This window comes from Abramis brama, assembly GCF_963993115.1.
Source record: "Abramis brama genome assembly, chromosome: 1".
Taxonomy (NCBI): Eukaryota; Metazoa; Chordata; class Actinopteri; order Cypriniformes; family Leuciscidae; genus Abramis; species Abramis brama.
This window is the reverse complement of record NC_139963.1, coordinates 17267718-17295110: the sequence shown is the minus strand read 5'-3', so window position 1 is coordinate 17295110 and position 27393 is coordinate 17267718. Positions and strand designations below refer to the sequence as shown.

Genomic DNA, 27393 nt, shown 5'->3' with positions numbered 1-27393 from the left:
CTTGAAATAATAGCCTATTTATGCCACTCACAATTCGTATCTAATTTTATTTAATGTTAACTATAAACCATAAATAAATATAATGATTGATTCATTGATTTGATTGATTGAAAGTTAGCATAGACGCCATTTAGGGCTATGTGACAATTTCATCCACCAGATATATAATCAAGGAGGAGAAATGTTAAAAAATGCATTAAAAAAATAAAATAATATAATATTTAAATAAAAATTCAGAACTATTCTGCATGTAGGCTATGTCACACTAAGATGCTCGCTAAAAAAAATATATATATATATGACTGAGACTCAAATCCTTCCCATTATAAACTGACATTATAAGTGGAACTTTTAATGATCTTGGTCATTCTATTTGCACTAAGTTCTACGTTTAAGGAACAAGAATGTGCAAAATGTTTTATATGTGTACATGTAAAGTGCATATGTGTCAGTTTTTGTTTCAAGGAGCTCAGGCTATCCTGATGTGACCAAAATGGCCACCATGAATGCTTAAATAAGTAAAATAAAAAAATATTAATAACAAGAAACTATATAGTTTTAAAATACCAATTCATAGGCAAACATTCGGAAATCAAATTGAGATTAACCTATAAAAACAAAGAATTAACTGATGATGGAATTTGATGGAATCTAGCTCAACAAAAAGGTTAGGCTATTTAAAGGCTGGCTATAAATGTTATTTGCATTCTCCGTTTATTTCCTTATTGTATAAATGTTGAGGCATTTGGTTATACAGATCTTAAAGGGGAGGAGCAGACAGAAGCTTCTTATCCGTGTAATCTCCTGATCAATCTGCTGTCCATCACTCAGCTCTTCCACTGCTCCGACTGAACTACAGCACAGCGTGAGTATCAATCAACAACATTTATCATGTGTCTCTGAGTTCTGTTCCTACAAATACAAGCTACAATGTTTTTAGTTTTACCAAAAAACAACGAAGGAACGATTTAATTAAAAGTGGCCAACAATTTTTAAAATAATGGAAATTAGCCTATATTTTTGGCATGTCATGTGTAGGGCTATATGGAATAGATGTGTCAAAAAAGGACAGATAATGAATATCAAAGTGCGTAACTTGTCGAAATGCATCGATTAATTATAACACGTTTTATTTGTGACATTAAATAATGTGATTTCACGCATGTGAAAATATATCCATGTATTAGAAAACTAGGTTGTCACATAATGTCCCAATTTAGAGCAATCCACCTCTATCAGTTTTATTTTATGGCATAATGTGTAGTAATTTAAAATACAAACTACAAAAAATGAGCAAATTCAAGCACTGCCGTCACTGTAATATTTCACTGTAGCAGTTGCTGGAATCTTAGCTACCTATGATAAATCGATATTCAATGTTATAATGCTATATTATTATTATTAGTATTTTTTCCATTACTTTAAAGTCAGCACGAAACATAAATTGTTATAGTGTTTTCTTCCCTCTTGTGACGTGTGAGTGAAACGGCTTCTCGGACAAGAACAAATGAAGGGCGGAGCAAATGATTGACATGTTGCCCCGCCCTCATGTCAGTAAACACATCATCAGAGAAGAGAAGGTTATTTTGATTAAAGATTATGAGGACACATGAATTTAAAAAGAAATGTGCATGGGTTAATCATTTATAAAAATAAATAAGAATCGTCCATTTTGATTTCATGGTGACTTTAATCTTCATTTACAAATGAAAGCCTTACTGATCAATGGTGCCAACCGTCCCTTTGCGCATTTGTGGTGATTTTGCAAACTGGTCTGTATTTACCGCCACAGCCTTGCGGCAATGGCGTCATTCTACCACTTATATAAAAATAAATGTTCAACATTCAGCAAAAGTATATGTTTAATATACCCTTCTGCTGCAGATCATGCTGCTCTCGCCGGCGGCCGAGCGGAGTCAGGACAGCTTGCTGTCGGTACTGTGGGAGATTCTGGAGGATCAGTCTCATCGTGAGCTGTTCGGCCTTGAGTTAGGATCCGGCACGGGCCAGCACGTGGTGCACTTCGCTCAAGAAATGCCCTTTGTCACATGGCAGCCGTCAGACATCAAGGAGGAATCCCGAAACAGGTACACGGGCTGCTGTCTTTGTTACAGTGCTATTATAAATGTCATAACTCTTATATACACTCTTAAAAATAAAGATTCTTTATTGGCATTTATGGTTCCATGAATATTTCCATTCCAAAAAAGGTTATTTATAGTGGAAAAAGGTTCTTTAGATTTTTAAAGTCCCCCTGTAGTCAATAATTTCATCCCTTAAACCTCATCATAAAAATGACATATTTAAAAATGTTTTCCTCGGAAAAAATTCTTAATGCCTTAAAAGAGCTTGAACATAACTCTACACCCTTGCCTCATTTAGTATACGTGGTTATATGAATACGCAAATGAGCCCCGCCTCCACTCACTCACACCAGCTCAGAGATCCACTCGTTGACGATCACAGGTTGATCTGATTGGTTACAAGGTAGTTTGTGACGTCAGAAACACCAGCGAATTTCAAACCGTGTTTTTGAGACTGTCTTTGGTTCACTGCAGTTTTAAGGAGAAAATACTCAGCAATGGTGTCGACTTATGAATATACACATGGTTTGTCTTAAAGTGAACCACATAGACATATAGACATACACACACCACATAGACATTTAACATTAAAAGCTGGATTTTCACCACAGGGGGACTTTAAAATGTTCTTCACACTAAGAAAAAAATAGTTCACTGAAAGGTTTTTGAGGAACCAAAAATGTTTTTCTATCTATGACACCACTGAGAAAATCCAGTTTTGGAGCCTTTATTTTCAAGTGTGTATTATGGAATGATCTGGGTTTTGAGCGTAACGTTACTCTGCTGCAGTATCAGAGCTTACATTGAGGCCACTAAAGTAAAAACAGCACTGGAGCCGGTGCATCTGGATGCCAGTGAACCCTGGGAGAAATGGGCAGGACTGCCACGAAGCTCCTGTGACATTATCATAGCGATCAACCTGCTCCAGTACAGCCCCTTCAGCACTGCAGAGGTATGACACACACATATACAGTACACACTCATCTGCTTTTACACAGGTATAGCCTACATGTGAAAGAGGATGAATTTCCATATAATTCAGCGCTGTCGTCATCTGTTTAGCTCGCCTCTGGCCCGCCTATATCAGATAACCCGATGTGATTGGTGCAGCTCAGAGCGAGGGGCATATTTAATGAACATCATTACTCGACACCAGAGTAACTCGCTGAGCAAATTCAACTTGTGCTCTCGCGAGAACTCTGGATTACCAGGGTACTGGTACATATTTTTTGGCTTTAATATTTGTATTGTGTGGTAACGGTTTAATAAAACGGTTTGATCGTGCCTAACAACCCCCTTCAGCCGTGACTTGTTCACGATACAGCACAACCTCGTTCCTTATTGCTTAGGCTACGTCTTCTCAAACAAGAAAAGACTTTATGTTGTCCATGGGGAATTGATTGGATGGTTGTGGTTTGCTATTGGCTGATCTCATGTGAGTGACAGGTTGCCCCAGTAAACACGTCTTCAGAGAAGAATTGTTGCTTTTGTTTAAAGATTACGAGGCACATTACTTTAAAAAATAAATACATATGTGGATAAGTCATTCATAAATACTGCAATATTCCATAAAAATTTGATTTCATGGTGACATTAATGTAATCCACAGGGTGTGTTTAAAGGATCTGGGCAGATACTGAAACAGAACGGCCTTCTAATGACTTACGGAGTGAGTTAATCTCATTTCTACATGTTGTCCAATATATTTTTGATAAACAACTTATATTTATAATCACTTTTAATACAAGACAAATCTCAGTATAAACATCATAATCTTGTGTAATGAATGTCTCTCAGCCGTACGCGATCAATGGCACCATCACTCCCATCTGCAATGAACAACTGGACCAGACGTTACGCCAGATGTGGGTTTCCACACCCAGACTCCTTTTTCCTCTTTATTTCAAGATTCAGTAGCCTATTTACTGAGGTATTAGATGAAATATGCAGACAGGTGTTTCAGGTGCACTGCTTACAAACCTTCCCGTTTTATACCCGATGTCCTCAGGAATCCAGAGTGGGGTCTTCCAGACATCGACGTGCTCCGACAGCTGGCCTTCAGTAATGGGATGAGGATGGAACGAATGGTGAGGGACGCTCAATCTCATTTCTGAAGCCTTAAAGGGGTCATGTGATACTTTTTCTAATGTTTTCCTTTTCTTTTAATGTGTAAAGTGTATGTTCGTACGTACATGTATAAGATCTGCACAGTGACAAAGCTCATAGTCTACAAGAAAGGGACATTTTCCAGAATCTGAAAAACCAACGACTTTATTAATTGTTCTTGTTTGCAATTGCTTCTGAAGCCTTGGAAGTTGGTTGAAGCTAACGATTATGGAGAAGGGCGTTACATTTCTGACAAACGCTTGATGTTTTTGGCCAATCATAACACACTGGGTCTTCTGGCCAATCAGAGCACTATGGGCTTTTCAGAAGGAGGGGCTTCGTAGAAATCAGTTTCAGACTATCTCGGAATAAAGGTGTTGCAAAAATGTACAGTATGTGAACATTAAAGCATGTTAACCTATTCTAGTACAACCAAGAAACCAAATAATGAACTGAACCTAAAGGCAAAAAGAAGACGCCATTTTGATTTTGAACCAACAATTAAGCACATTTCTCCAATAATTTTAATAATCATAATGCATTTGAATGTTTGTTTTTTTTCCTGTAATTCTCATTCTCAGTGATGATTTTCTTTTATTATTCACATTGCAATATAATACTAACATAACATACACATATACAGTTGAATTCACACAGCAGTAATGAGAATCCAAGTCTTTTTTTCATGTCGGTGTTAAACAGTAATGAGGATTTAGGGGGTGGAGGGTTTTATTATACAACACACTAAATCTTAATAGTCTTAAATTCTTAAATATTTTTTCATTCATACTTCATTAAAGTCCCCCTTAAATCAAGCTTTTAATGTTGTTTATATGTCTATGTGGTGGATCTCTGAGCTGGTGTGAGTGAGTGAGTGGAGGCGGGGAATATTTCCATATTCATAGAACCGCATGACTAAATAAGGCAAGGGTGTAGAGTTACGTTCAAGCTATTTTAAGGCATGACAGATTTTTTTTTTTTCAAGAAAAAAACATTTAAATGCCATTTTGGTGATCAAAGATGAGTTTTAAGGGATGAGATTATTGACTACAGGGGGACTTTAAGATAAATATAATCTCAAGGTGATATTAGAAACATGAGAAGGGCGTTCTTGACAGGTGTCATGCGATTCACTGATTCCTGTTGATTGAAAACGTCAAAAGACAGAATATTAATAACCTGTCATTTGCTTAATTATTCAACAGATTGAGATGCCGGAGAGCAACAAATGCCTTGTCTTCAGAAGACTGTAGCAAATCCGTTCATTCAGAAAACGGATCCAGTTTCCAGGATAAAACAGCCACAGCGCTTCACTTCCCATCAGTGAACCCATTTTTTACATTATTTTCACATTCTGTCAGTACTGTAAAACACACAAACCGGACAGATTTACATTGTTTTATTGTGCACATACTTTCAGATCAGAGACAAGAAAAGAAACATTTCCACTAATGTATGACCAATAAAAGAACAAGATATTTATTAAATATGATTTTAAAATTACTTCTTTTTAGGATGAGGCGGATCAGTATGGAACAAAGATGATATTAAATGGGTTACAGAAGTCACCGGTTGTGTGTGTTTGTTACAAACATGCACCGTTCAAATCGTCCAAAAGCTGTCTATCTCTCTTCAAAACCGTCCATAACCACTGTTAAAAATAGACTGCCTTTGTCTGCCATTGATGCTCAATTCTACACTGCGATTAATTGGTAATGAAACTGCGGCTTTTGAGATCGACTGATTCGTCTGGTTCTGAACCCCTGGCTGATCCACATCGAGCAAAGACGTCTGGCAAACTTGCATGCAGTACTTGGAAACACCAGTCCGTTTATCTGGATCTATTCCATTGGTGATATGCAAATGGCAGTAAAGTTGAAATCTCATTGGCTGTTAATTATATGACAGAAGCCAATGTGTGCACCATCTACGGCATAAATCATTAGCAAGGATTCCACAACACTGATCCTAAACTCAGAGCTTCTGAAATATTTCTAGAACTGCAGACACGGAAACCAGCACTGGAATGTCACGTGATCTTTTTAGAGCAGATCGGTGTGTGACGCCTCAGTGACCTCTGCTAAAGCCAGCAAGTCTCGAAATTTAAGAAAACAAATGGCTGTTACATATTCACTCATGCAAACACATTTTAAGAAAATATGAGACAAAGGATGGTTATGTCGTCTTTTTAAATCATACCGTGTTTCTCTCTCTATAGTACAAATGACTAACTTAGCATAAGCTCGTTTTTATTAGGAAAAACTACATTTGAAAAAATCTAGAGAGAGGAAAGTTAGCAGCAGAGTGAATCTCACAAACATGTCCAGGTCACGTTTTATGGAAGCTCATTTCTGCTACGTGAGAAAAAATGAATCATGCTTTGGTAAATCATAATTATGACATTAAAAATTATGAGATACTAAATCATAATTATGAGATACAATTTTAATGTAAAAAGTCAAATAAAATTGGTCAATTAACTTTTTAACATCCTTATTTCAACTTAACTCAATTATGATTCAAAATAAACGACTTTTAAAATGCGATCGAGAAATTGTCATAATTATGATAAAAAGTCTCAATTGATTTAAAAAGATTGTCACAATTATAACTTTTTAGCATCATAATTTCAACTTTTTAACCCAATTATGACCCATAATATTGAAATTTGAGATGAGATGGAGAAATTGAGATTAACTCTAAATTATGCGTATAGTCTCATCATTTTGATTTTCAACATTTCAACAAAATTTCAACCTTAAACATTAAATTTGTGAATTTTAATCTCACAATTATGACTTAGTAGTCATATTTATGATTTTTCCAAAGCATGAGCATCTTATGTGGTGGAAATAGGCTTCCATAAACAATAAAGAAGCCTTTTTTAATTTAGGACCATTAAGAATTTTTTTGCATTATTTTCATGACAAATAAATACACCCCCAAATACCCCAAAAAAGTTCTAAAAAGGGCTTGGTTTTCTTTATGGGGGGTTCTTTTGTTTTGGGTGTAAAATGTGACCCAGACATTGAGTTTTGTGAGATTCATCCAGCTGAGAGACAAAGGTTCCCCACCAGCTCCATCTGTAGCCTCTCCTCCTCCATTTAAAGAGACATGGAAGGGAGAGGGACTCAGACAGCAAGATGCTTTTACTGTATTTGTACACCTTCAACACTTGTGGAGCATCGTGAAGCGAGAGCAGGTGGAGGATAATGACCCCAGAACTGGCAGGGTGCGGGAGGGTTGGATGTAGTGTGCTGGATCTGGTGGGTGAAGGCATATGATGAGCGATCAGTCGAATGAAATGAGCTGAGCCTCTGCACTGCCCGGAGGAGCCTGCGGGTGCTGCTGTTGGGACTGCTGCTGCGGACCACCAGGGGGAGCCATCTGTTCAAAAACATCAACAAACAGTTGACAGTGTAAACACACAGTTGAGTGTATACTGATTATTTTGGTACTGAAATTTTTTAAATGTGATGAGCATTTCCCTCTAGCATTTTGAGCACTGTTGAACAGATTCTTAAACACCTCTGATTGGCCATTGTGTTCACACGCTCAACGTATATGTCTCTGATTGGCTATAATGATCAACAATGACATCTTCACGCTCTTCAACGAGCGCTTACACAGATACAGATACACACGGGAGCGTTGGAAAGCAGGCATCTATCAGCGGATCCCTAATATATCCCCTGATAGACGGATCTGCTGATAGACGCCTGCTTTCAAACTGTATCTGTGTAAGCGCTCGGTGAAGACAACATGTATTTGAAGCGTTGATCGTTGTAGCCAATCATAGACATATATGTTGAGCGTGTGACCGCAATGGCCAATCAGAGACATATATGTTGAGCATGTGAACGCAATGGCCAATCAGAGACATTTATGCTGAGCACGAGAACGCAATGGCCAATCAGAGACACATGTTGAGCACGTGAACGCAATGGCCAATCAGAGACATATATGTTGAGCGTGTCTCTGAATGGCCAATCGGAGACATATATTTTGAGCGTGTGAACACAATGGCCAATCAGAGACATATGTTGAGCACGTGAACGCAATGGCCAATCAGAGACATATATGTTGAGCGTGTCTCTGAATGGCCAATCGGAGACATATATTTTGAGCGTGTGAACACAATGGCCAATCAGAGACATTTATATTGAGCACATGAACGCAATGGCCAATCAGAGACATATATGTTGAGCACGTGAACGCAATGGCCAATCAGAGACATATATGTTGAGTACGTGAACGCAATGGCCAATCAGAGACATTTATATTGAGCACATGAACGCAATGGCCAATCAGAGACATATATGTTGAGTGTGTGAACGCAATGGCCAGTCAGAGACATATATGTTGAGTGTGTGAACACAATGGCCAATCAGAGACATATATGTTGAGTGTGTGAACGCAATGGCCAGTCAGAGGTGTTTAAGAATCCGTTCAACAGCGCTCAAAATGCTAGAGGTAAATGCTGGTATCGTCACATTTAAAAAAATTCAGTACTGACTTTGACAACACTACAATTAGGTATAATATGTCCAATATGTGTAAAAAAAATACACTGTCAAAATGGTAAGAGAGTAGTATGTGAGTATGCTATTCCACACAATGAAATGTTTATCCATAAAACTTCTGACCTGCTGGTACATAGGCTGCTGCCCAGGCATGTAGGGCTGTTGGGGGGGCATGTTGGGGTCTTGTCCTGGAAGAGCGTTCATCATATTCTGCAACAGAATGCAACAGCAATCAAACTTTACATCCTGTATGGTTTTTGAGAAGGACATGAGATCTGAGACATACAGGTTTAATGCAAGCCACGAATGTGCTCTGATATAGTAAAGCATACCTGCATGTTGTATGGCTGGTAGCCCATGTAGGCAATACCATTGGTGGGGGGAGCCTGGGACATAGGGGGCAAACTCTGAGCTTGGGACACCACGTTCTAGAGAAACAACATGAAAACATTCATGCCCAACATTAAACATTGCGTTTTGTTAGTGCTGGGAATAGACATACTTTTCATAACTCGATTTCGATTAAGCTTGCAATTCCATTTAATTCTGATCTTGATTCAATTCAATATCAATTCATTTGGATATACAGTATATATCAGGTACAGTACATCAATTATTCCTGAAGGAAAAATATCCTTCACCTAATACCGTTAACTATATGGGGAACGCCGTGTCATTTGGTACATTACTATAATATTTAGAGGTTAAAATAACAACGGACATGTATACAATTAAATTACACAAGGCAGTTTTTAAAATAAAGTTGTGATAATAATCTTTTAATGACAAATGTTTCTACACCAATTCGTTTTCGAAATAAACATTTAAACATGTTTATCACAGATTTATTCAAACATACATTAAATATTGAAGAACAGCTTATGTAAAAATATGACAAAATGCATTTAATTATAAAAATGCTCTTCTCTAGAGGTCATTTTTCTAGCTAATTATCGAGTTTACGGACACAGTGAATGGCTTTTCTGAGGTAAATGTAGCGTTACGTGACTTTACAAGCGATTTTATCTTTCCGCGGTAAAACACTCATTGAACAATTGCATGTGACATGATACATTTCAGTAAGTTGTACTGTATCTTTCAATATACCTTCTGATGTTCATTCATTCATTCATGTTTATTTTGTACTGTAACAATACTAAAGCAGAAGAAATGATCAGCTCACGTGGTGCTTGAACTGAGATGCCACAGCGATCACATTAAGAGCGCCAAAACAGCACTTATTGTTTGAATTTTCTAATAAAATTGACATTAATTGAAAACTATGACTGTTTCATTTCAAAAGTGACAAACCACAAAACGTATTGGGGATTTATTGGATGGGGAGTGCGTTACAAATAGTGTTTAGTAAAGTTTTGTTCACACATCAACTGAAAACAACAGAATAAAAGATTGATAATTGGCATTTAAGAATCAATATCGGTTCACTGAAGTGAGAATCGTATAAAATCTGTGTTTTTAACCCCATATTAGGTAAATGTAAGGCTTTGATTCTGAACGGGATGTCCTGACCTGGTAGCCCTGCGTGGGTGTGGGCTGGTAGTTAGTATAGGCAGGGGTGGTTGTGGGAGGGGCTTGTCCAGGGGCGACCGGCTGTCCGCTGGTGCCAGCAGGCTGATACATGTAAGCGTTCACCATGTTGGGATCTAAAAAACAGTGGGCAGAGAATCTATTAATAAATTTGAAAAAAAGAATTGTAGCACATTAGAAGCTTATCTAGTTGAATCATTAACACAAGGTAGAGGATGTTTGGGTGACCTGCAGGCATGGCCTGGTACGGGCCACCAGCAGACGTCTGTCCGGGCTGGTTCATGTAGACTCCATGCATGGGCGACCCCTCCACTGAACCAGCAGGACTGAACGTGCCCGGATAACTAGGAGGGCCAGTGGGGGGATACACCACCCCTCCGGCAACGTTAGGAGGCAGCGACTGCATCTGCAAACAGAACATTACAAACAAGGCTGCAACAACTAATTGATAAAATCAGTGAGGATCACAATGATCACCTAAGAATTTGATTATCAGTTAATTGTGTCTGTGCATTTTAAGTCAAGTGATTATTTCCATTTCGCAGAAAGGATTGTCCTGACAGCAAACGGGTCTCCGTTAAACTTTACAGACTGAAGCAGGGGTGACAGAGCACTAGTTCTGACAAAAATATAGAGTTTTCTAAAATACTCATTGGAGGTTAAATGCAGGTTTATAATTCTACATGCAACACACGCAACTGTACTTTTACGAAAGCTGTAACTGTAAAGGGACTTTTGTAATAGGGTATAAAATGTAATAATTTCTATGTTCAGATAAGTAAACGTTTCCATTCCTCCAAGTTACCATTAGTGCTTTTGTTTTGATTTATCATCATTTTTAATTTAGTGATATTAACTTAATATTATAAACACTTATAATAGGCTTACCATAGTGAATCAGGGCAAGACAAAAACACATTTTGAAACTAAGGATTGGTGTATTGACCCATTATTATTTTACTTTTTATAAGACATTTCAAAATATATCTATTATTAGAGATATTAAATAGTCAGAAATGTCAAAATATACTGCTTTTAATATTGGCCAGCTCTTCAAACAACTCAAATACAATTCTCAGTAAGAACAAACTTTCAGATATCTACAAAGATATACAAATGATGCATTTACTTGTTAACTTTAGGGCTGCACGATTTGGGGAAAATGTCATATTGCAATTATTGAGGTCAATATTGCGATATGTGATTGCGATATAATAAACAAATGGTTTCCTGAGTCATCTTGCTTGGTTCTCAAGGATGATAATGTGATAATGCTGAAATGTGTAGCCTATTTCTCAACTCAAACTAGCAACAACTAAATGATTGATAACACCTATAATGATCAATAAGCCATTGATGTCTGGATAAAAATGACATACACACAACATTTTAAACATTAATTATAGCCATCGAACATCACAGTGATTCCGTCATTGCAACTGAAAGCTATCTTTTTTTTTTTTCATTTATTAGGCTTCAAAAAATATAACAACTTTTAATTTAGCTAAACTTCAAACAATTCTCACATAAACCCATTAAAAAAAAATAAACCCTCACATATCATATTTACCTGTGCCCTTTCTATCTAACACGTAGGACATATAGCCTACATAAATTGAATAAAGTTATCAAACAGATTGTGCTGCATTAATTATAAATTATATATAGACTAATCCTTATTAAAGTTACAAAAGTTTTTTAGTCAAGAGCAGTGAGTGTTTTTCTCTGTTCCCTTTGTTCTTTGATTAACTTTAACGACAGAGATGATTAGTGGCTCCTGTGTACTGTCCCTTTAAGACCAACCGCTGTCGAGCACGAATGCTTTAAAAGCATTTGCATGAATAAGAGCGGGATCATGTAACTATGGAAGCTTGTTTCCGCCACAAAATAAAACATTTTAAAAGATAATTGCGACTTTTTATCTGACTTTATTTCTCAGAATTGTGTGAAATAAAGTCGCAATTGCGTGTTATAAAGTCAGAATTCTGACTTTTTTTCTCGCAATTGCGACTTTATATCACGCAATTCTGACTTTATAACATTATTGCGAGTTAATATCTCGCAATTCTGACATCTTTTCCTCAGAATTGTGAGATATAAACTCACAATTGTGAGATATAAAGTCCAATTCTAAGGAAAAAAAAGACTGACTTTTTTTTCTTTTACCTCAGAATAGTTTATATCTCACAATTCTGACTTTATAACACGCAATTGCGACTTTATATCATGCAATTCTGACTTTATTTCTCAGAATTGCGACTTTATTTCACACAATTCTGACTTCATATCTCGCAATTGTGAGAAAAAAAGTCAGAATTGTGAGATAAAAAGTCGCAATTATTATTATTTATTATTCAATGGCGGAAACAAGCTTCCTCATGTAACACTAGCCAAAAGATGACAAAAATTAACAGATGCTACGTTAATTGCGTTAACAGCCCTAATTTGTTAATTTCATATAAAATCGCAGCATTTTACGTCATATAATCGCATAGGCTTCACATCGCAATTGCGATATGATTAATCGTGTAGCACTAGTTAACTTATATTATAATATTATTCATCATGACTGATTAGTTCCTCGGCACACTACGGCAGGCTGACTGTGTCAAAAGTGTGGATGCAGCAGTGCGCACCTGTGAGTAAGGCAGAGAGAAGGCAGGCATCTGTGCTCTCATCTGAATGGTGTGTTTCTGCTGCTCAAGGCGCATCTGTCTCTCCTTCTCCTGCTCCTGCAGGCGCTGAATCGCCAGCTGCCTTTGCATCTCCAGATACTCCTGCAGCAACCAATCGCAGTCAGTTTCCCCCCTCGTCACGTGATTCAACGGTAAACAGAAAAGCAACTTGCCTGTTTCTTCTGCCTCATGATCTCCAGCTTCTGGGCGAGCTGGATTTGTCTCTGTCTCTCAGCCTCCTCGGCAGCCCGTCGCAGCTTCTCCCGGTGCTCCTCTCTCAGAGCGTTCAGTGCCGCCCGCGCGTCACGCACCTGCGCCAGCTTGTCCTGAAGACCCTCATAGTACACTGACAGAGAGAGAGGAGACAACATTCAGCATATCAAGACCTTAGAATTCACTCTGGGACGATACTTTAAAATCACCAAACCACCAAGCTACAATACACTAGTAAAAGCTCATTTTGTGTCATTTTGAAAAAGTTATCTACAGTGCAAGTTTCTAACAAAAAGATCAGGTAAATAGCTTTTTTTATAATTACTTAAATGGTTTCATTTTCAAATTTATTTCTAATTATACCAGAATATAAAAATAAAAATATAAAAATACCTATTAGTGTTGTCACAATACTGGAATTTCCAACTTCGAAAAGATACCTTGAAAAATATCGATATTCGATACCATTTTTTATACCATGGGGAAAACTGCCATATATACTGCCATACAGATAATTTATCTCATAATTTTTTGATAATTTGGGTAATTTTTTTGTAATAGCTTACACACAGCACAGGAAGGCTTTATTCAAGTCACTGAACTACATTTACAAAAAAATAAAAATAAAAAATAAAAAAAGATCCAACATACTGTTACACAGCATGTGTTTTCTCTCAACTATTTACGTTCCAAAACTATGTTCACCTGATTATTTGGCAAGATGGGCATTTTGACATAATTTTGTATGTATTAGACCATTTGAGCGCAATAAGCCACAAAATAACCACTTTGGCTCTAGCGAGCTGTTTGAGAGGCGTGTGTGCGACACCTACATCTTATACATCAGTGGTGCGTGTGCTTTTGGTGTGAGAGCGAAACCTGAGGGAATGACTAAAATCATGCGCAATACAAGCACTATTCAACCAGAGTGAATGAGACGAGTGAGTGAGAGGAGGTGGTGTGTGTCAATTTGCCGTCGGAGAGAAGTGAGAGCGAGAAAGCACAGCTGGTATCTGTGTATCGAAACTGCAGAAAAGGAGTATTGGAACTGCTTGAGATATTTCAGTCTCGATACGCATTAAAATATCGACACTACTACCTACCTACTTAACTAACTACTTACCTACCAACCTACCTATCTAAATATTGTGTTGATCCAAATGATTGTCCCATTTTACAAAATGTAAATTGAATTTAACAGTAAAAAAAATCAAATGTCGAGTTGTTTACTTGTTGACGTTTTCGGTGCACAGGCGAAAGACCTCACTAACTGATAATGAAACCATATTTAGATTATTTTCATTCTCAATAATTAACGGTTTTATTGAATAGTAAATGCAGCCTTTGACCAGATCACGTGTTTTGGAGGCCAATTTGCACCTATATTTAGCACTGTTCATGAATGTTGATACCAGGTGGAAACGGGCCTGAAGCACAGATACGCGCACATGACTCACTTCTCTTTTCATCCAGCTGGTTGAGTATTTCCAGCAGCTGTGGGTGCATGTTGTTGATGGACTGGAAGAGAGAGAGCACGGAGCTGTCATTGGTGATGCTGCGGCCACGCATGTGGTTGCTCTTCATGCGGTTAAGGAAAGTGGTGACGGCATTCTGCAAGGCCTTCAGGAACTGCTCATGGTTCTCCTCAGATTCTCCATTCTGATACTGCTGCTGAAGAAGCAGACGCAAGACATTCAGCGGAGAACATGAGTTATGTTAAACAGTGACTATTCATTTTAGAGCTCCAAGTACCTCCACTATGTTGATGGGTTGGACTGGAGCGTGGCTTTCCACTGGTTGGCTGATTGGCACGGGCTCAGCCAATGAAACAGGAGCAGGAGCAGAGGGGGTGGGACTCTTGCGAACCTCTTCCTGTTTCTTCTCCCAGTAAGTTCTGTTCAGGTAACGGGCCAGCTGAAAATAATATTTCACAATATTACTGTATTTTAGAGTATGGAAGCTTCTTTCGGCCACGGAATAAAACAATTTAAAAGATAACTGCGATTTTTTTTTTTTTATGACTTTTCTCAGAATTGTGAAATATAAACTTGCAATTGTGAGTTATAAAGTCAGAATTGTGTGATATAAAGTCGCAAATTGCTAGAAAAAAAGTGTCAGGATTTTGAGATAAAAAGTCGCAATTCCTGGAAAAAAAAGGCAGTAATTTTTTCCCCTTAGAACTGGACTTTATAACTCGCAATTGTGAGTTTATATCTTGCAATTGTAAGAAAAAAGTCAATTGTGAGATAAAAATGTCGCAATTACCTTTTTTATTTTTTATTCAGTGGTGGAAACAAGCTTCCATATCCTCAAACTTTTGAACAGTAGTTTGTATAACTTCAGCATATTTACTTTACTAATACACATTCATAGTCTTGATATGAGGGTAAATAAATGAGGATTTTCGCTTTTGGATGAACTTTTTATTTTTTGTGTGTTTATTGCCTAAAATCACTTGTACTCCTCAATTGTAAGTCACTTTGGTTAAAAGTGTCTCCAAAATGAATGCATGTAAGTGTAACTATTCCTTTAAATGATTGTTTTTACCTCTGGATCCACGTCTTCGGCTGATGGAGCCGATGAGTTCTGAAATGTAAAAAGGGGAACAATTTAGCCACTATAGATACATGTTATCTTCAATTCATTACTTAAATTAAGGTCTTTTACCACAGGTGAGGAGTAGAGAGTGCTGACAGGAGGGGCGGAGGAAGTCACAGGGGTGGGATCTGCTTTGGGGTAAGCAGAGTAAGGGTTCTTCTGTCTCTGTAAACACACACACACACACACACAATCATCACGTGCCCCTTCATTTCTGCTGACAGCAGCGTTAGCTTGTAGCCGTCTCACCATCCTCTCCTTCTCCTCCGCTTCGCTCTGAGACAGTGCGATGGCCAGCTGCAGCTCCTCTTCCTCCTGCAGCGCGGCCTCGTCTCTTTTCGGAGGCATCTGAGGAGCAGAGCAGCAAGAGGTGGTCAGGACGAAACAACAGGCAGGAGAGGAGAGGGGGCAGGACACATTTTCATTCAAATTTATTTTCATTTAAATATTAGCAAGGCACACATATAGACATTTTGGCTGATACAGATTTTTTTTAATAACATTTTAATATTGGCCAGGGGGGTATGAGAACATTATAATAAATAATAAAAAAAGTGTTTACAGTTTAAATTGAAATGATTAATACTTAGTATTAATAAGTGGTTTAATTAATACTGCCTTCCACCGATTCGGACAAGTTAAAAAAAAATATAAAATAAAAACACCAACACTGATACTGATATAATCACTGATATATTGTACATCTATATTAAAGGTGAAGAGTGTAATTTCTACACTATTAACGATACCAAGTGAAACTGCAATCTGTCCGTTTGCCTGACAAAACATTGGCTCTACCTTTGGTGTGAAACTGCTTAATTGGTGTGAAAATTCACCACTAAAAGTTTTAAGTCAGTAAGATTTTTTAAAAGAAATTAATACTTTCATTCAGCAAGGATGCATTAAATTGATCAAAAGTGACAGTAAAGATATTGAAGGCCCCGATGTACTGCAAGAGAAATCGATGAACCAACTGATGTGACGTCAAGCACCAAACATCGAACAAAACAGTTTGCCTTTCCAGAAAAGTTTGCCCCTTCCATTGGTCAGTGGCAATGATGTAATAGGAGAGTGTAGCTCTGAGGCCCCGCCTTCTTTCTCGTGGAAACCTTCTATGGTTAACTTCGTCACAGAATCTGAGGTAGAAGCGTTCATCCGGAGTGTGTGATTGGCTGCTGGGGCTGGAGAGGCACGATTCAACGTCAGCCAGTTCTGAGCGCTTCTCCGCATTATTCATGAGAATGAACTCTTTTAACCCAATCACTGCGCTGTATTACGCATGAGATCGTATTACAGCGGAGAATTCACACCTTATTTCAGCGCAGTTCCTTCACCTCTGCCTGTTCAGCGTCACATTCGGACACATGCGCCATAAGTGTATGTTTCCTCAGCACAAAATGTGACAATATCAGCATTTCCCTCCAGCATTTTAAGCACTGCTGAACAGATTCTTAAACACCTCTGATTGGCCATTGTGTTGATGCGCTTAACAAAGTCTGCGATTGGCTACAATGATCAACAATGACATCTTTACGCTCTTCACCGAGCGCTTACACAGATACAACAAGGGAGCGTTTGAAAATGCTGTCTATCAGCGGATCCATCTATCCAAGATCGGATCCAAGATGTCATTGTTCATTGTAGCCAATCACAGACACTTTAAGTGCCGTTTTCTCACCGCTGTCATTTTAGTTGTGTGTTTATTTTGTTATCAAAAGGAAAGCGTGCAGCACATATTTACATATTCATCTAACCTTCGCTCTCAGCAGCGTGGACGGCATTGGGATGTTCACTAACAGTATATCACTACTCACGTATTTCAAACTTCTTTTTAACCTCTAAGCGAAGGACGATAAAGAACTTTGCCGTGAGTATAGGAGACTTCTTTCAAAAACATTTTATAAAATCTTACCGACCCCAAACTCTTTAGCAGTGTTGTAATTATAATGGCAAATAAACCAGCTATTCTGAAAACAGTCTGTTTGGTCAAACTAGTGGCACAGAAATGATACACTTCACCTTTAAAAGTTGCGTTCATTACTGATTGGAGTGGGATTGACAGTAAGCACACAAACTCGACAGTAATATGTGCTCTCACTCATGAGCCTCAAAATTGCTTTGCATTTAAGTTCCAAATAAACTGATGATGATGATGATGATTAAACTTTTGTTTTATTGCCCGTGTCAATACATTTTGGTGGCATGCTTCATAATTGTGACGCCCATGAGCGTGAGCCCTCTATGAAATGTAACTACTTACTGCTTCGGTGGGCACTACCTGAGACTGCTGGGACAGAGGGCTGGTCAGGTACTCAGGGGGAAGCTCGGACTGCCCAGCGCTGGCGGCCTTCCCTTCAGCTTTTCTAGGAGGGGGAGAGAGGGACGGGTGGCTGGTGAAGAGGAGGGTTTAGGAGACACAATCAACCAGGTCAATCTCTGGAAGTCAGCAGGCTTATGAACATGAGGGACAACTCAAAGATAATTTTACAATACAAAAAGATAATATTACAACACAATAGATAGAAATCACAAAAAGTAGGGAGGGGGATTAGCAACATTCAAAAACCTAGTGAGCTACCTTTCTATCCAATGCCTATATAAGCTACAACCTAACTGAGATGGGTCAAAAGTCACTAATACGGGACACTGACAACTGTCACTTTTGATCAATTTAATACATCCTTGCTGAATAAAAGTATTAATAAACAAAAAAAAAAAAAACTTCCTGTCCCCAAACTTTTGAATTAGGGCTGAACGATTTTGGAAAGTCTAATTGCGATTGATTTAATTATTTTAATATCTTCTGTATTATCCAACAAAGACAAGCAATAAATCATTGTATGGTGTGACCAACACAATATTAGATAGATTAAACTGTTCTTTCCTGTAGGCCAGGCTGATATGTTACAGGGTTTTTCCTGGGCCAAAATGATCTTTGACATGATCATCCACACACACAGTTAAAAGTAGCCCTACCCACGTGATCTGCGAGCCCAATACTGACAATAAATTTAAAATAAAAGCAAAGAAACAGTTTATGATTTTTTCTTATCTTATTTTGATATCTCATATTATGTATGATCTCTTACCTTGATGTTTGTTTCTTTTGTTCCTCACTGTTTACACTTGGTTGCTCACTCATATTTTTTGGCCCCTCATTTTCTTCCGGACTGTGGCTGAGAATTATTCAGTTTACAAACTCTTCCAAATTATATATAAGCTATGCAATTATCAGACACCGATAATATCCTTCTTTGATAATTATTTTGGTATATAATAATAATATCAATATTAAAAAGTAGCATTAAAAAAAAATAGCATTAAAAAGTTTATTTGAACTAATAGTCTCATTTTCTACCATATACAATTGAATAAAATTAGCAGCTAGCTAACAACAACTTGCTTTGTTCTGGTTTCACCTCACTCCAATCTAAACGAAATGATTTCATAGGTAATTTACTACACAATTTTCATATAAATAACCTGAAAAATCTGTGGATAATTAAGGCTAATTCTTACTAGGCACTCTTGCTAAATGGGGTAAAGCGCACTTGCGTTCTCATTTCAGAGATGCTCTGAGTAAACGATTCGTTATACACTAGTGATGGGTTGATCATGAACGATTACTTCATTTTGAACAAATCTTTATTATGACTCGAGTTGTCTCAGAGAGTGATTCGTTCAGTTTGTGATGACATCCTATAGGTTCTGTACAGGAAACAGAAATGATTAGTTCACCTCCTTAGTCTTCAAGTCCGAGTCGTTTGTTCCTTTGTCACGTGACGTGACCGCTGTATTGGATACAGAAATTAGTTAATAATTCCCCAAAAAAATTTACAACCAAGTGCGTAATCAGTTTTTTCTTAACTCTTAGTTATGCGATACGTTTCTGGTCTCATATTGCAGGTTTTTTATTTCTTACAATTTATAAATTTGTGGTAAAGAGTTGGTTAATGCTTTAAAATGTATCTGTATGATGGGGAAAACCACTTTGATAAAGCAAATACCTACATATAATAGCAACATACAATTACGTGACAAAAGAACAAACGACTCGAGTCTCGAACCCAAGTGAACTAATCATTTCTGTATCCGATGTGACCGTGACAAAAGAACGAATGACTCAGATCGGGAGCTGAGGTAAACTAACACACTGCATAGCCTGAAGACCCAGCTAAGCAATGAATAAAACATTTTCTGTTTCTCATAATTTGACCTTGGTTGCATTCTACCTTTTCTCTTATTCAAAATGTGATCAACGTTGCGCAAGTAGATGTGTTGAAGAAATTGGCAATTAACATGTAACATTTTAAATATATTCTGCTAAAATGAACGAAATGACTTGAAAAAAGATTCGTTCATTTAAATGAAAGAGATTCAAAGATCTTCCCATCACTATTATACACCGATTAAGACAGTGACGTCATACTGCGATATTATCGCAAATGCAATTTAATCGTTCAGCCCTATTTTGAATGGTAGTGTCAGATGCTCCCCACCCCAAGCATGATACTCGACTCACAATTGACTTCAAAATTTGGCAGCTGTTTGAAGATTCTTACAACAAAAAAACTCCTTTTGTGAGATTTCATTTTTGTGTGAATTATTATAGGCATCATGACAGCAAAAAACTAAATGAACAGCACAGTAGCTGTGTTTCTATCCACCTATTTTAATAAGAATTTGGGGATATTACATCCAAAAAAAAAAAAAAATGTTGGATGGAAACGTCAAGATGCGAGTCAATTCTATGAGGTTACATTTTTTTTTATCCATTAAGACGACATGCGCATAAACTATGATGGAAAAACATTTACTGAATAAATCTCTCGATGCGCTACAACAAACCCATTGGACTAACTGGACTAACCAGCAGACCAATCGCATAACAGCATCTCAAATGTTGGTTTGATCGTTCTGAAATGCCTGAGCCGAAGTCTGTCATGAATGATTTGCTTTAATTCCCTCTGAGAAGCATCTCACACGATTGCATTCCCAAACATAAGGCATCCGAATACAAGATAACATGACCGTGTCTGCGTTTCATCTGCGCGCTCTGCAAGTCATTTATGATGTAGGAAAAAGAGCCTCAATGGCTTCCCCGTATTGCAGCAAATTCCCATATTTATTACAGATATTCTGCGCCCAAATACCCAGGAAGCGACAATTTTGTTTTCTTAAACACAAGGTATGGAAACGCTGCTTTAGTCGCAAATGTTTTATGCATTATTGCGCATAAATTAAATTCCCAACATTGAATGGAAACACAGCAAGTTATAGATATCAGTCTTCACATATACTCACTTGTTGAGAATCTCAAAGCAGGGCTCACACACTCGCACCTCCTTCTCAATGCCAAACTTGGGAATGGTAGAGTACTTCGAAGAGCACTTCCCACAGAAAATCTGCCCACATGCCCTGCAGTGGTGCTAAATGAAAAGCCACCAGCCATTATACATCATGAGATCAGCTTATACGGGCCAGTGCTTCTCAAACCTGTCCTGGATCCCGCATCACTGCACATTTTGGATGTCTCCCACATCAGGCATCCAATTCGAAGCGGTGTTCGAAATTGCCCCCTAAATACTCTACATTACTCCACTAATATAGTCCACTTGAAGGAGTGAATAAATACGAGTGAGTGAACTTGGACACTGAGTGCGCCGGATGGGCAGCTGCTTTTGCACAGTTTTGGCTTGCAGTTTAAAAATCATTTGAAACTTAGCAAACTGGCAGCTCTAGTAGTAAACAAAAAGTGATCTTGAACTCTGTCATGGAAACTAGCATGTATAAACTTTAATTAAACAATAATCATTTAAAAAGGAATTTATACCAGTATGATATTATGCTGTACCCACGTTGGACCAGCAGTTTGGAAAATGGATGGATGGATGATTCAGCTGGGAATTCATTCAACGTGACAGTCACAGTGCATTATGGGTATTCTCTAGCCGTTGAGTGTACACCGGTTGTAGACTCGTTATCGTAGGAATGAATGAGTACACTCGATAACGTACAGCATGGTTTCGGACACCACTAAAAATGGCTGTCCCCTCAAATAGTGTCCTATTTAAGGGAATTGGGGGCGATTGGTCAGTCTTGCAGTCTGTACTAATGAGCTGATGAGTTGAATCAAGTGTGTTAGATGAGGGAGACATACAAAATGTGAAGTGGTGAGGGTCCTCAGGACATCTTTTGAGAAACACTGATACAGGCTACTTCATAAACATTATATAGCTAGATTATATAGTAGATTATCAAAGGAGCAGTATGTACCTTTCGGGTCATAACACCAAACTGAACCCTACATCTGTGACACTCCTCTGCATCCACCCAATCAGGGGCCTGGAAAAAAAAAGAAAAAAAACATGACAAACCGATGACAAACCAAACACCAGAGAGTGTGCAGAACGTATTCGCTTTACTCAACAGTTATTCTCACCCTCTCTGCTGCAAACATGGCATCACTCTCCTTGAACTCTGGGAAGACATGACCTGTTCAAATAGAAGTGATTGTATTTCTTTAAAAAGTGTCAGAGCAGTCATTAAGCAACTATTGTTGTTGTGATGCCACATTCTCACACACAGTTTTTTTAGCATTGTGTATTGTTGTCGTAGTAGGTGTTTGCACAGTTGGATCCCCTTTCATTGTTGGTAGGCAGCACAAATGCTCAAAACCAGCGGTCGACCGATATATTATCAAGGCCAATATATCAGACGACATTGGTCAGTTTTAAATTAATCGATACTGGCTGGCAGACATGTTTTTCTGTATGGCCAATGTGTCGGAAGTGGGACTTTTATTTTGAAAGCGCTGAGAACACCAGTGCCTGAGCATCCGAGCTCCCATTCTCCATCTGTATTAGTTTATTGTCTCTGTTTATCATTTGTCTAATACTTTTATTAGACAGAGCTGTTAAACAAAGAACGCAAACGGTTCACTTAAAGCCATTAAAGCATTTGTTTTTTCAATTATTAGTAGTATAACGGCAAAAGCTACAATAGTTCCTAATCTACCATCATCAAATGTTTGTGTCCTGTAAATCAATTGCACTGCGCATGTGTCGAACTTCCATCCACGGTGCTATGAAAGCTGTGCGGACACGAGATGCACGAGATGGAGAGTGAAGTCAATATCGGTCGATCACCATTCAAAATCACATCTTATTTTACGGACACTCTAATTTAAAAACTAATCAAGTGTTTTTGCTATTTATTTTGCATTGGCAAGTGTTTGTTTATAACTTGCAGTAGTGAACAAAATATCACATAATTCTGGTTACTGCAAATCGCTGTATGTGTGAGGTCCCTTTAGTTTATGAATCTTACCTTCCACCTTCATGATCTGATAGGTATCCTGGACGACTTTGTACTTGGGCTCGTTGCGGAAAGCGTGGGACCAGGCCTGGATCAGATAAAGGATCTTGTTCTTCACGTTCGGTTCTGGTTGTTTCTAAACACAGAAGAGTCACATTCTCTCAGTGATGGCTTACAAAACAAGCTCTGAGCTCTGAACTCAAAAGTTGCCTAAAAACTCCATAAAAAAAACTCAAAATATCAAGCCTCTCTTAAGCCACCTCAAATCCTTCTCTGGAATCTAGTCAGTCTCACAGAAAATCAACAAAAGAACTCCAAATGCGTTTAGTTTCTGATTTCTGCTGGAACTCCCCTCAGCAAAATAAACATGTGACGACGATGACACAATCAGGAAGTACAGTTTAGCATGAGTCACTGGGTCTGACCCACTTGGAAAGATCATAAAGGCGGAGCCAAAGACTCTTAAAGCAACAGTCTCCAGGACAGACAGGTTGAGTTTAGCAGCAATCACCTTGAACAGCTCCTTCAGCTCTTCCATGGTCTGCTTACAGGCCACTTCATCATGAATCGTCTGGCCACAGTTCTTCACCACTGACTCCAGGACCTGGTGACAAGCAAACGCTAACTTACACACATGACCTTGACTGATCGGGGGCACAATTTTTTTTTATAATCTCTTGTATTTACTATGTATGTACCCAACATTAAAGTGCTACTCTTATGCTATTTTAAAGGTTTCCAGGTCTCCTACAATAGGTTTACATGCATCCAAGGTCAAAAAACACTTTAATTTTCTCATAATATACAGTACATTGCAGCATGACCTCAGTTCTCAGTGTCTGAAAACAGTTTGTTCGAAGATTCAGTCTTTCTAATCCCCTTCTTTCAGCAAGCCTCCTCTGCTCTGATTGGTCGGATGACCCAGTCTGTTGTGATTGCTCTACTCTGCTCTGATTGGTCAGGTGACCCATTCTGTTGTGTTTGGTCTACTCTGCTCTAATTGGTCAGGTGGCTCAGTCTGTTGTGATTGGTCTACTCTTCTCTGATTGGTCAGATGGCTCAGTCTGTTGTGATTGGTCTACTCTTCTCTGATTGGTCAGATGGCTCAGTCTGTTGTGATTGGTCTACTCTTCTCTGATTGGTCAGATGGCGCAGACTGTTGTGATTGGTCTACTCTTCTCTGATTGGTCAGATGGGGCAGACTGTTGTGATTGGTCTACTCTTCTCTGATTGGTCAGATGGCTCACTCTGTTGTGATTGGTCTACTCTTCTCTGATTGGTCAGATGGCGCAGACTGTTGTGAATGGTTTCCAACAGGCATTCTAAAGGCCAAAGTATACTTCGGCCGTCCGCGCAACGTAACTTCTGTCATCAAGAGGGTCCGCGCCGTGGATGTCCACACACGCATACAACAATGCATGTGCGAGTGACTTGAGCGCTTGAAAACAAAGTCCACTAGTCCGAATGCATCTTTCCGTGCTCACAACCAAAGGAGTATACTTTAAAAGGCTTGCGAGCTCAACTCTGCACAAGACGGAGAGGAAATCGTAAAATGGTCTAAGCAGTAGACCAATCACAACAAACTGGGTCATCTGACCAATCAGAGCAGAGTAGGCTCACAGAAAGAAGGGGTTCAGAGAGACTGAATCTCCTGAAAAGAGGTGATGCTGCAATGTATATTATGAGAAAAATAAAGTGCTTTTAAACCTTGGATGCATGAAACCTGTTGCAGCAGACCTCCAAAACAAAATTTTAAATAGCATAATAGGGGCACTTTAATGTATTTATCATTTATCAATTACCGTAAGTAATCTTTTTTTTTTTTTTTTTTTTTTTTTTTTACAATTTATCTTTAAACTTTTTCACTTTTGATCCTCAATTTCTTTTTGGCGTCAACATATGATGAAGATGATTGACACTTACCTCAAGAGCATAGAGCGCTACATGTGGATTTTTGTCATTGAGTTTTTTCTTGATGGCACCAATTGCATATTTTGCCCTGGTGGTGGGAAATGACAAAACAGTATATAAGGAAGTCAAGAAAATATTTATGACTCGTGCTCTTACACTGATATGCAAACATGACCAAATGTTTTATGTTCTTACTGCGTATCGCCTTGCCGAATGAGGTCACATATCTGCAGAATGGACTCCCAGTCGGTCTCCAGCAGCAGCTGGCTGGTAGCCTTATCTGTAAAGGATTGGAGGATCACATGTCTGATCAGAATAAATTCTCTCAAGGTCTGTTTACTGAAAACATGGGAAAAGGAAAAGGAAAAGACCATGTTCAGGATAGTATAGACCCTTTTTGCACCGACGTCAACGCGTTGTTTTTTTGTTTTGTTATTATTCTTTTAAAGCACTTCGAGATGCAACTTTGATAGGCGCTATAAAAAATGATGTTTATTCTTTTTATTCACTAAATGAACACAAGGAATAACAATATCTTCATTTATAGGCGCCAATAATATAACAATACAAACAGCATTTATCTACATATTTAAAATACAAATTACACAATATTCACACAAAAAAAGAAAGAAAACTTTGATTATTTTGTTGTTGTTCGATATCTCACTGTAAAATGATTTTACATGTTGCCTAATTCAAAATCAGAAATGTACACAATTTAATCAATGTTTCACAATTACAATATAGATAAGATATATCGATATATATATATATAGGCCTATAGATAGATAGATATATTAGATAGATAGATAGATAGATAGATAGATAGAGCTTTGTGAAGTCTTGGAAATGGAGCTGATGTGTGAAATAGGAAGTTACTGTTTTGTGGTTAATATGTGTAAGTGGATCAAAACATTTCTCTCTCTCTCTAGACTCGATTACATGAGCAAACAGGAAGAACCAACCCTGACTTACGGGAATACACTAACTCACACCTTCCAAAATCCTAAAATGACACTTTTCCGAAAGGTGTGAGCAACTGAAAACATAGATTTTTATTTGAAACGCAATTACAATATGCCAAATTAAATGTGCGGTACAACTGCCTTGTCAGCAGCGAATTTTGTCAATGACAAACAAAATTCACTGCCAATGACATCAGACACACACGACAGAGTACATAAATGGAAAAACGCACATATGATTTGTTATTTTATGATTTTTGTAGCTTGTGAAATAGAGGCCCGAAAATAGCTTTAGCTCCGGTGCGCTGCTAACTAGCTTGCATAAGATAACTTAATTGATTTACTTAAGACAATAACAACACAATAAAGTTGAACTGAACTGAAAAGGATAGTCGCAATGTCATGTTTAAGTTCGTGTCACTGGTGTTTGAATGTTCGATGGGAAAAATAAAGACAATAGATGTTGAGGGCTAACATTACCGTGACTAGTGAAGCTGGGCTAGCGTTAGCATTAGCAGACTCATCGGTCTGTCAGTCAGAATTAACACCGAAAACATCAAATATAATACATACCCAACAGTCTCTCAAATGTTCCGCCGCCTTTGCCCATGTCTAATCTCTGATATCGGGACGATCTCTGAGTCTGTTTTGCTGTTGTTCACCTGTGTGAATAAGCGAGTTTTACTGCCGGGTAACGCGCGCATGCGCACAAGAAAGACGCGAATGTCAAATAAAAGTCCAAGTTACAGTAACATAGTCACTCCCTGTATAGCCAGAGTGATAAAAAAGACTCTGCTTTATTCTTAAATGACATTAGTATTTATAATAAAAGATGTATAAACATATCCTCCGTGTCTATCGTCTGCCATGGACTGCATCTGGTTTTCAAGGTGTGTGTGTGTGTGTGTGTGTGTGTGAGAGAGAGAGAGAGAGAGAGAGAGAGAGAGAGAGAGAGAGAGAGAGAGAGAGAGAGAGAAATTGTACCTTATTTTATTATTATTTTTCCCATTCTAGTGCTATCACAATACAACAAATGAATGTTTTATTGACATTTCAGTGTGCCAGTCATTTTTGTTAAATGATGTAATGTATTTGCTGCATGAAACCAACGCTGTTACTCCCAACCCTCTGTACATGTGTAGCCTACTAAGTAGCCTACTGTGAAAGAGCTACCTGAATGTGACAATGCCCCGCCCCGCCCTGAATGTAACAGGTGTGTCCAAATGTGTGTAGGCTACTTATGCACTATTCTAAGCCAATTTGTAATAGTGTAAGAGTTCATAGTGAACATTCCAATAAGAATGGATTCATGCACTCAACTGTCACAGCTTTACTTATGTAGCAGTGCAGGAGCGATCAGACTGATGCTGGATGACAAAATGACCTTCATATTTTCAATAACTTTCATACACTTGATGGAAGAATAGCCTACAGTGAGAATGCATAGTATAAG

At 38.2% G+C, this 27393-nt stretch overlaps 2 protein-coding genes across 11 annotated transcripts; one reads left to right on the top strand and one right to left on the bottom strand.

The window, feature by feature from the left end:
• The first annotated feature begins 808 nt into the window (after positions 1-808).
• On the top strand, positions 809-5677 carry LOC311093593 (methyltransferase-like 26 B). Its single transcript, XM_084131111.1, has 7 exons — positions 809-865; positions 1885-2087; positions 2874-3036; positions 3694-3753; positions 3882-3949; positions 4093-4171; positions 5396-5677. Exons 2-7 carry the CDS (start codon positions 1888-1890, stop codon positions 5441-5443), a joined length of 618 nt encoding a protein of 205 aa, XP_083987237.1. The 5' UTR covers positions 809-865; positions 1885-1887; the 3' UTR covers positions 5444-5677.
• On the bottom strand, positions 5575-26852 carry hgs (hepatocyte growth factor-regulated tyrosine kinase substrate). 10 transcript variants are annotated; one of them, XM_084130841.1, is made up of 22 exons: positions 26514-26852; positions 25171-25255; positions 24988-25063; positions 23576-23668; positions 23077-23200; positions 22190-22242; positions 22024-22092; positions 21052-21176; positions 18837-18917; positions 18008-18137; positions 15997-16095; positions 15817-15912; positions 15697-15735; positions 14902-15063; positions 14607-14820; positions 13110-13282; positions 12898-13038; positions 10490-10667; positions 10244-10377; positions 9046-9141; positions 8837-8923; positions 5575-7577 (listed from the first exon to the last, which is right to left on the bottom strand). In XM_084130841.1, exons 1-22 carry the CDS (start codon positions 26548-26550, stop codon positions 7482-7484), a joined length of 2388 nt encoding a protein of 795 aa, XP_083986967.1. In that variant the 5' UTR covers positions 26551-26852; the 3' UTR covers positions 5575-7481. The 10 variants fall into 10 exon arrangements, with proteins under 10 accessions (XP_083986967.1, XP_083986970.1, XP_083986965.1 ...); XM_084130844.1 differs by having other exon boundaries at positions 18008-18110; XM_084130839.1 differs by having other exon boundaries at positions 18837-18923; positions 26514-26840.
• Between the last annotated feature and the right edge of the window lie 541 nt (positions 26853-27393).

What these genes read in the sequence shown, in the direction of transcription:
- hgs (XM_084130839.1), bottom strand. Translation starts at nt 26,550, where the DNA reads ATGGGCAAAGGCGGCGGAACATTTGAGAGACTGTTGG. An exon ending in CACCCACGCAGGGCTACCAG is followed by an intron (nt 9,142 to 10,243) that starts GTCAGGACATCC and finishes TTGTTTCTCTAG; the next exon opens with AACGTGGTGTCCCAAGCTCA. An exon ending in ACCAGCCATACAACATGCAG is followed by an intron (nt 8,924 to 9,045) that starts GTATGCTTTACT and finishes ATTCTGTTGCAG; the next exon opens with AATATGATGAACGCTCTTCC.
- LOC311093593 (XM_084131111.1), top strand. Translation starts at nt 1,888, where the DNA reads ATGCTGCTCTCGCCGGCGGCCGAGCGGAGTCAGGACAGCTTGCTGTCG. An exon ending in GCCTTCTAATGACTTACGGA is followed by an intron (nt 3,754 to 3,881) that starts GTGAGTTAATCT and finishes AATGTCTCTCAG; the next exon opens with CCGTACGCGATCAATGGCAC. An exon ending in GGATGAGGATGGAACGAATG is followed by an intron (nt 4,172 to 5,395) that starts GTGAGGGACGCT and finishes ATTATTCAACAG; the next exon opens with ATTGAGATGCCGGAGAGCAA.